We start from the raw sequence: 9,559 nt of genomic DNA on the forward strand, positions 1-9,559 counted from the left end.
CGCCTTCTTGGGACAGTATAGAGTATAAAAACTAATAGTTCTGGATAGCATAACAAGATTACACCCATAACATTTAGCAGCATGAAGGAACAGAGCTTACTCTTTGGAACCATTATCAGCATCACGGAGGTCATTTCTATCATCACGAGTATAGGATCCCCTCTTCTTATGTTCATCATGTTCCTTTGATTGTCTTGGTAAACTTGCCTGGCGCTCTTCCTTTCTCTTTCCAGCAGCTGAGTAGTCCTTTCGCCTTTTTGAGATAGTAGAGTATAAAACCTATTAGTTCTGGATAGCATAACAAGATTATACCGCCACATTTAGCAGCATGAAGGAACAGAGCTTACACTTTGGAACCATTATCAGCATTGCGGCACTCCTTTCCATCATCATGGGTATAGGATCTGTTCTCCTTACCGTTATCATATTCTTTTGACTGGCTTTGTGATTTTGCTTGGGGAGGCTTTTCCATTCTCTTCTGTGAAGCAGAGTCAGGTCCTGCACGCCTCCTGTGAACAACATACACCGTTATTACAGAGGTGTAAATGACCAAAAAGAACTAACATTAACATATGATCAACATGGAAATAAATCAAAGCTATGCAAACAATGCATGCAATAAAATATGTCTACCAATACTAAACAGAACACAGTTTAGCAAAACAAACAGCGAGCGGTATGATGACATTAGAATGAAAATCATATATGCAACAACCTTTACTCTAGTTAAAACAGCAAGTTTCTCCCCAACAGATTATATACTCTGATGCCAGTAAATTACTCAACTCCCTAAGAAGGTTCTGGTGCATCATAACAATGTCAGAATAGCATATATGTACTTCCCAATACTCAGAATGAAGCTGAGTTTAGTAGGATATCTTCAATCTACTGTGAACTGTGACTGTTATACAGGATATGCGCTGTAGAAAACATCTACATAAGTAATATTGTGACATGTGAGCTGTGTCTGGTAGATACCACTAAGGATTAAGAAGATGAAGTTTGACATCCCAATAAGTATAACAACAAAAGTTCTGGGAATAGCAGATTACCCCAGTCAAATTTAGCAGCAGCGAGAAACTGAACTTACTCATTGTAGCCATTGTCAGCATCAGTACGGTCAATGCCACCATTATCCTCACGTTCTTTTGTCGGTCGTGGTGATTCTGCCCTGCACTCCTCCTTTATCTTTGGGGAAGCAGAGTAGCCATCTCGCCTTCTTGGGGCAGCAGAGTATGAAGATTGAAAAACATCAATTCTTAAAGCATAACTAGATTACGTCAATAACATTTAGCAGCAGGAATACAACTTACTTCTTGTAACCATTAACAGCATTATGTCGGCCATTCATATCATCAGCAGTACATGACCTCCTCTTTTCATCCTTGTATTCAATGGATTGTTTTGGTGATTTTGCCCGGCGCTCTTCCTTTTTATTTGGGGAAGCAGAACAGTCATCTCGCTTTCTTGAGCATGATCCAGAAGATGGTCTGGGTGACCTCCAGCAGGCATGGGATCCCTCATCGTCAGGTGTTACCGGCTTCCTGTCGACATGCAAATTGCTACTACAAAGATGCAAACGTAAAGAAAAGGAATGTAAACCATTTACTCGTATATGACCACATAGAAATAATTCTGAACTATGCACACACCTCATGTAAATAATCCTAAACAGTGAGCAGTACGATGGTGCAAAAAACCAAAGGTGCAACCACAATCCTGTCAGAAGTCAGAACTAAGGTGAAATCAGGACTTTTCTAGCCAAAAGATTATACTGTATTGTATAAGCTGATGCCAAGGGGCTCTCATTCTCTTCCTTCTTTTCTCTCTCCTCCTCGTCTCCTTGAGAGTCGCCTGCCCTAGCCCGGCTCCTCTCCCCTTCTCCTCCGGCGGCTCCACCGTCCGGAGTGGGCATGGGAAGGGAGCCGTGTCGCTGCTCTGTATTGTCGGGGTAGATCTAGGTCATCGTGGTTTGCCTAGATAGCGTTTGGCTATATGCCATTGAGAAGCTTGGCATCGGCGCCCCTGAGCGGCGACCAGTGGAGGCCTCTACATCTAGTTTCCATCCATGGTGGACGGCAGCTGAAAGGGGTGGATCCAGCGACGGCTTTGAAAATAAACTCATGTGGAGGACGGATCTAGAGATTTTTCGAGCTGCTCTGGCATGCTCTCTTAGCCGCTGCTGTGGCGCTAGGGGAGAGGATGGCGGATCTGGCTCGGGACATTGCAGAGCCGGCATGCCGAGGGGTTATCGGCTGGCATCAGAGCTTTCTCATCTTCCTCTACGCCGACCTCCGCCGCCGGAGCTTCAGATCAAACAAAGATTTGTCACCGACGAGCGATTTGGGCGACTTGGGTGCAACGCTGGCTTCATGTGGATTTGCCGGCAAACTCCGACCTCCCCTTCTTCAACCTGCAGAAGAGAGGCCCTACTTTCCTTGCCCTCCGCTGACAAGGCTGTGGCCACAGGTGGTGGCCAAGGCATCTCCGGCGAGGTCACCGGACAATTCAGGAACCGATTGTGTTTTTGTGTTCTCTCTTGGGGTCCGAATGTAAAACGGTAGGACTTGCTTGTAATTTCTGTGTTCTTTGTGGTCCTCTGCGCAGTGTTATAATACTTTTGTTAACTTAATGCCAGCTCTGGGAAAGCTGATGCCAGTGAACTGTACACAACTACACATGTTCTGGAAAGAAGTACTGAAAGAATTAACATGCATCTACAAGGATATGTAGCCCTAGCAGGAAAGGAAGAACTTTCAACATGATAATGCTTGTGAAAGGAAGAGTAGACCATTTTCATATATTTTGGCAGACAATATAGTGGTACAGGTTATGGCTACGCGAGAAGGCTAAATAGATCACCCATAATTAATATAGGTCCAGTAGACCATAATTCACTCCTGGGCGAGAAAAAAACTAAGTCTGTACACCCAGGGTTGATCACAAACTGTATGTTATCCAACACAGAGCATCAGCTATTGCACACACATGATTGGTGCTGTAAAGGTAAAAAATAATCCAAAAAGGATAACTAACAACTATCAATTTATTGCAGGCTGTAACCGATATACTGAAGCAAGGGGTTAAAGGGATGAAGTTCGAGACACCAATAAGTGTAACACCATTAGTCCATTAGTCCTGGATTATCGCAACTAGACCATGCCGGTAACATTTAGCAGCAATCAAGGAAGAGAACTTACTCTCTGGAACCATTAACTGCATCATGGCGGTCATTTCTATCATGAGGGGCACCCTTTGTATCCTTGTTATATTCTTCTGACTCTCTTGATGATTTTGCCTGGCGCTCTTCCTTAATCCTTGGTGAAGTAGAGCAGTCACCTTGCATTCTTAGGTCAGGGGAGTATGAACATAAGTTCTGTATAGCATAACTAGATCATGCCAGTAACTTTTAGTAGCAGTTTAGAAACAAAACTTACTCGTTGTGACTATGATCAGCACCATGGCAGTCATTTCTATCATCAGGAGTATTGGATCTCCGCTTCCTATGTTTATCATGTTCTTTTGACTGTCTTGGTGATTGTTCCCGATGCTCTTCTTTTCCCTTTGGGGAAGCAGAGTAGGCATCTCGCCTTCTTGAGTGTGATCCAGAGGATGGTCTGGGTGACCTCTGGCGGGGACAGGATCTCTTACCACCATCAGTTGTTGCCCGCCTCCTGTCAACACATACATTGTTACTACAATGGTGGATATGCACAAAAGGAATGCAGTTAACCATTTATTCATATGACAACCATACAAATAAATCTGAACTGTGCACGCAGATTATGTAACCAATCCTAAATAGAACACTGTTCAGTAATACAAACAGCGAGCAGCACAATGGTAATAAAAAAGCATGGATGCAACCACAACCATGTCAAACAATAGCTAAATGCGATAATTTTTCTCACCAATAGATTATATATGCTGATGGCAATGAACTGTGCAACTATGTCCTGGAGATAATTACTAAACTCTAAAAAGAAGGTTCTGGGGCATGATATCAGTGTCACTATAGCGAATAATGTATAATCACACGGTAGTAACATATTTCTAGTAGGATATGTAGCCCTATCAAGATATAAGTACTTCCGATGTAACAGATCTCAAGAAAGACACAGTAAAAACTTCATGTATTTTGACAGATGTAGTGGTATATGTCATGGCCTATGGGTACGACAAGGCCAAAATATCACAACACACGAAATGCAAGTAGTATAGACTCAATAGACCGCAATACACTATTGGTCGAGAATAAATTAAGTTTGCGTATGCCGAGGCTTACATCACAAACAATCTATTGTCGTACACAGATGATTAGCTGTACACACAAGATTGATGCTGTACTCAAATTGTGCAGTAAAATAACCTTTAAATAAGATGACGTAACTACATCCATGTATTAGTTCCATATTAGCTAACTAGATATTTCGCAGTCACATTTAGTAGCAGTGAAAGAAGAGAACTTACTCTTTGAAACTATTATCAGCATCACGGCAGTCACTTCGATCATCACGACTATAGGATCTCCGCTTCTTATCCTTATCATGTTCTTTGGACAATCTTAGTGATTTTGACAGGCGTTCTCCCTTTCTCTTTGATGAAGTAAAGTAGTCATCTCGCCTTGGAAGGAGAGCATGGACTACATTAGTTCTAGAATAGTATAACTGGATTACACAAGCTGCATTTAGCAGCACAGTAGAAACAGGATGTCAGAACCTACTCATTGTGGCCATTGTCAGCATCACGGCAGTTGTTTCTATCAGGACTAAAAGATATACGGTTCTTGTCCTCATCATGTTCATTTGCCTGCCTTGGTGATTTTGTCTGGCACGCTTCTTTTCTCTTTGGTGCAGCAGAATAGTCAGGTGTTGCCCGCCTCCTGGCCATATACAGTACTGTTACAGAGGTACAAACGCCGAGAAACAAGCAGCACTCGGTTGGCTAAAGGTGTGCGTCCAGTCCACACGCTCTCAAGGACTAGCCTCCTCAGGGTGTCCTCATGGTTGTCTACTTGTCTTGATTAAAATTTAGCAGCAATGAAGGGACAGAACTTACTCATTGGAATAATTATCAGTGTCATGACGTTCACTTCTACCACCAGGAGTACAGGATCCCAGCTTCTTATCGTTGTCATGTTCTTTTGATTGTCCTGACGATTTTGCCTGGCACTCTTCCTTTCTCTTTGGTGAAGCAGAGTAGTCACCACGCCTTCTTGGTGCAGGAGAATGTGACCTACAGTGTAGGTGAGATCACTTATTAAAAATAAATCAAATATTTCGCACACTTCTTCATGGTGAGGCACTCATTTGGCGAGATTCACTGAAATACCGTGATCTATCACGACCACCTTGGCGAGGAGAACGGGAGTGTGAACGAGAACGAGACCGTCCTTCAAGAAAGATAGCAATTTATCAATATTGCAATTTGTAGCACATGGTATAGACTCATACTAATACGATATTAATTTTGAAAAGGAGATTTTTTCTGCCAGATACCAGCAGGCGTGGCCCTGGCAGGAAAACTAGTGTCCACCTGTCCGGTGAAGATAGAACCAATGACAAGGAATTGCAATATATATATCAGGGCAGCCTTGTGTGCGTAGCTCCCGCTTGCGCAGGTTCCGGGGAAGGGTCAGACCACTTTGGGTCTTTTGTAGGCATAAAACTAAATGAACCATGACTCTACCTTTTTGTGTTCATATTTACTTTAGAGTTTATCTAACATCAAATGATAAAGTGGGCAGCTTACAGTTTCTATCAGTAAAAGAAGATCACCTAAACTCCCCAGAATTCAGCAAAGCATCATGATGAAAAGGACACACAAGTATAGCAGATGAAAATAAAACAGATTACCATGGCTAGAAAGATCGCGCCCTTTAGAACCAGAATGAACTCTGCAGAGCAGGAATACAAGTTAACAAAAATAAAACATACAAATTTTCTCAAAAAAGAAAACAATGAAACAGAAGAAACTTCTAACATAGTGATGGGTATGGCCTACCTTACTCCAGTTCGTCTACGCATGTCTTCAGGCCTTTTCCGTTTATCCGTGGCAGGCTCAACTTTAATTTCACGTCCACAAAACAGCTTACGGTTCATGTGATATTGCGCCTCCGAAGCATCATGGGAGTCAAAAAACTCAATAAAAGCAAACCCTTTTGGCTCCCTGCACAGCACATATGTTAATATAATAATTATAAAATGTTAGATAAATAATATTCAGACCATGCTATACAAATTTAAAACACATATTGATAAAAAGTGGTATGTACCCGACGAGTTACCACCACAGTTTCGTATAAGCTAACCCTGTACGATTCTTCACAAAACACAGCCAATAACTTACTAGCATTTTCACCAAAATAGTAGCGAGCTTCCCAAAAACCAGTTGAGAGCCCATGCTATTCTAGTAGCCAAATTTGTTGTAGAATCACATCTTCATAAAACGATTCACTTCAAATTCCTCAAATGTTTGAAAACTCATCAAAGTACTTGAAACCAACTTCTCACTGCTATAACTTTCACATGGAAGGTCCAGTAAAACCATCATCTCTTCAGAAAACCGATTTTGCCAACAAACCAAATCTTGTCTTCCTAGAAGAACTTCTCACACAAGACTATCTAATCACATGTACTTCAAGACATCCTGGAAATCATTCCAAAGAATGATTCATACCAGACGAGAACACATAAATAGCAGAAGATAAAGTAACTATATCCTCCATAGTCTATAGGTTGTTAAAATTATTAAGTTTGAGACTTCAATGAGTTACTCGGCTTATACATTTATCATAAATCTATTCTGCAATATTTATGGATTTTGCAACAAATACAAACAAAAGGAGGAAATAGGGTACACGTGGGGCTTTTATGCAAAATTGATATGTCACTGGTCAGCTTCTCCATGCAGTATCTAAGGACTCAGAGTTTGGGGCCATGCAGACATTAACAATCATTTTTCCATATGAGCAGAAGAAAAGCACCACAAAAGGTTGCTCTTCTAACTCTTGAAGCATATCAGTAAGAGAAGACATGAAGCAATGAAGCTTCAAAAGCTGCTGGATCTTCAGTGGTCGAACATGCCTAAATGTCTAATGAGAGAAAATCAGTTGGCGCTTCGGTAACACTTACCCACTGTAGTAATCTTTTGGCATGTAAATATCCCGAACAGGACCAAACTTTGCAAAAGGAACTCGAAGATCTTCATATCTGCAGGAAATTCTGAAAATCATGAGGACGAGCAAGTTAGAAACCACAAACATGAAACATGGCCAAGCATAAATAGCAGGCGGAGGGGTTCAAAATTCTGTACCTGCAGTTATGAGGGATGTTACGCACCAAGAGGCTTATAGGACCTTTTTCCTTCCTTCCTCCTTGCTCATCAGAACTTCTCCTAGGAGTGCTTCGTCGCCTGCCGTCATCTCCGCCCTTGGGAGAGCGGCTCCTCACCATTGCTCGTGGCACCTGAACACATGTCACCACTAATCATAACTATGCACCCACATATCATTCACCTTGTCCATGCAGGCGACTCATGGTATTGATAACAAGCAATTCAAAATTGCACCCACATTTCATCATAAAATTGTAAGAGAACCAGATCAACAGCATCAGCTTTCATGATGAGTCATCTGAATCACTAATAATTACCGGCACTACTGACAGCATGAATATACAGATAACTTTATCCATGGGAAGATGAGGACTGGCTGATTATGGCATAAAAGGTATACAATGACATTAGGATAGGCTCTCAAGTGCAGTTATATCCCTGCATTGCACAAAACTAACTAGTCAATCCAAGATGTGCAGAAGGCGCCCCTGATCAAGGAAGGATGGACTTCCACACAATGACACAAGGCAGTGAGAAATCAAGAATTTTGTAATTTTGTAAAAGAGGAGGTAATATTGTAAGGAAAAGGGAACCCACACTACCGAAACAAACTAGTCCATCTAGGTTTCATTCAGACACCCGTACTAATCAGATGAACTGACGCGGCGGCTTAAAAAAAAGAGAAATTTCGCAACAGAAGGGAAATCAAACGCTAGCACGCGCCAAGATGAGATGAGGCGCGACGGTTCCGAGCCCTGTGCCTCCCGCAAAGAAGCCTAATGTGGGGTGGGTGCTGGAATTCAACACACTGACCCTATCTACAGTAGTTAGTTGTAGGGCATTCTGCCCCCCAGAACCCAAATACTTCATCGCCGGGAAGAGAGGGAGAGAGATAGAGGAAGGGGTGGGGTTACCAGGATAGTGCAACGCCACCGCCGCCGCCGGCGCGACCTGTGCTGGAGTGGTGGAGGTGGCTAGGGCAGGACGTACAGGGACCGGGGACCGCACGCACGCGAGGAAGGAGGCAGACGGTGAGAGAGAAATGGTGGCAGTGGCAGCCGACTCGGGCGAGGTTGGGTGGGGTTTTTCTTTTATTGGGCCTCTAGGAGGCTGAGTTATTTTGATTATGGGCTTCCTTTCATGCCTGGGCTTTAGGCCACGTTTGTTTTCGTTTTGTAACTAAACCTTACCTTCCCTCAAAAAAAAAACTAAACCTTACCTTACCTTCCCTCAAAAATAATAAAAACTAAACCTTACCTTGTGCTAAAATCTTCTCAAAAAGAAAAAACCTTGTGCTAAAAAAACTTACCTCTCCCCCCTAAAAAAAACCTTACCTCTACCTGAACAAGCATTTGTTATTTTAAAAAGCTGAAAAGCATTTGACTACTTTTCTCAACAACAACATGTAAAATGTGTACACGACAGCAATCGTAGTCTTCCAGGGAAAAGGAAGCACAACCGCCACTGAATCTATCAGGTTTCCCTCGCCTCCATCCGTAGCTTTAGCATTGTGCGGTGAGGAAAACATCGGGTGATTGTACATGTGTTTTTTAGTTTTTAGGAAGAAAAAAATGTGTTCTTCAATGGCAACATTAATGTAGTGTCTTTGAAAATAAATGTCATTTGATTCTTTTCCTGTTGCGACGAGGCTTTTCCAGGTGACACAACATAACGAGGTTCTGTTTCCATCGCAGGTTTGGTGCAACTATTTGCGGAGTTTAAGTTTATGTCCTCACGTGACCGATCTTTCATATTTGTTGAGTATTTATTGATGAGCCTTGGTGCTTTTGTTGGTTTAAATTATTTGGGGCTGGATTATTTCCTCGATATTATGATGCACATCTTGCGGTTCGACAACCTACACTTTTAGGGGGTCATCCTAGCCTCAAGTTCATTCACCGTTCATGGCAGTCTCACTACTCATGTCTAATTGCAGTGCCCTTTTTGAAGGTTTGGGACGATTTCGTCTTCCAAAATTTATTACCACAATGGCGTGTTTGAGAAATATCATTATAATTCTTAGTTTTTTTCGCGAATACGCAAAGATTGAGTATCATTGCATTGATAGGAGGGGTGAAAAAATACAGAGGGTAATTGCTACAGCGGCCACGCGTACACAAGTTGGCGCGGGCACAAGTAGCAGGAGCAGTGAGGGTAGGGGTTGCTCATCCCCGATACATCAAGCTAGAGCCTATCTCTCAGAGATCATCATCGCCAAGCCGTT

General features: G+C 42.4%; 1 protein-coding gene across 9 annotated transcripts in view; it reads right to left on the bottom strand.

Moving 5' to 3' along the window:
- Nucleotides 1-8,386, bottom strand: part of LOC119286087 (filaggrin-like) — a 10,365-nt gene extending 1,979 nt beyond the window's left edge. For 5 of the 9 annotated variants that reach the window (XM_037565424.1, XM_037565418.1, XM_037565421.1 and 2 more), the window contains exons 1-15: nt 8,250-8,386; nt 7,315-7,466; nt 7,134-7,223; nt 6,004-6,168; nt 5,856-5,896; nt 5,332-5,392; nt 5,059-5,235; nt 4,724-4,882; nt 4,471-4,623; nt 3,438-3,674; nt 3,201-3,347; nt 1,314-1,565; nt 1,091-1,219; nt 348-509; nt 101-253 (exon numbers count right to left, since the gene is read on the bottom strand). In XM_037565424.1, the coding sequence (XP_037421321.1) occupies nt 101-253; nt 348-509; nt 1,091-1,219; nt 1,314-1,565; nt 3,201-3,347; nt 3,438-3,674; nt 4,471-4,623; nt 4,724-4,882; nt 5,059-5,235; nt 5,332-5,392; nt 5,856-5,896; nt 6,004-6,168; nt 7,134-7,223; nt 7,315-7,454 (2,066 nt within the window). In that variant the 5' untranslated portion in view covers nt 7,455-7,466; nt 8,250-8,386. The remainder of the gene's footprint in view (nt 1-100; nt 254-347; nt 510-1,090; nt 1,220-1,313; nt 1,566-3,200; nt 3,348-3,437; nt 3,675-4,470; nt 4,624-4,723; nt 4,883-5,058; nt 5,236-5,331; nt 5,393-5,855; nt 5,897-6,003; nt 6,169-7,133; nt 7,224-7,314; nt 7,467-8,249) is intronic. The other 4 variants (XM_037565422.1, XM_037565423.1, XM_037565420.1 and 1 more) reach the window with 4 other exon arrangements.
- Between the last annotated feature and the right edge of the window lie 1,173 nt (nt 8,387-9,559).

The sequence above is a fragment of the Triticum dicoccoides genome, chromosome 4A (assembly GCF_002162155.2).
Source record: "Triticum dicoccoides isolate Atlit2015 ecotype Zavitan chromosome 4A, WEW_v2.0, whole genome shotgun sequence".
Lineage (NCBI taxonomy): Eukaryota > Viridiplantae > Streptophyta > Magnoliopsida > Poales > Poaceae > Triticum > Triticum dicoccoides.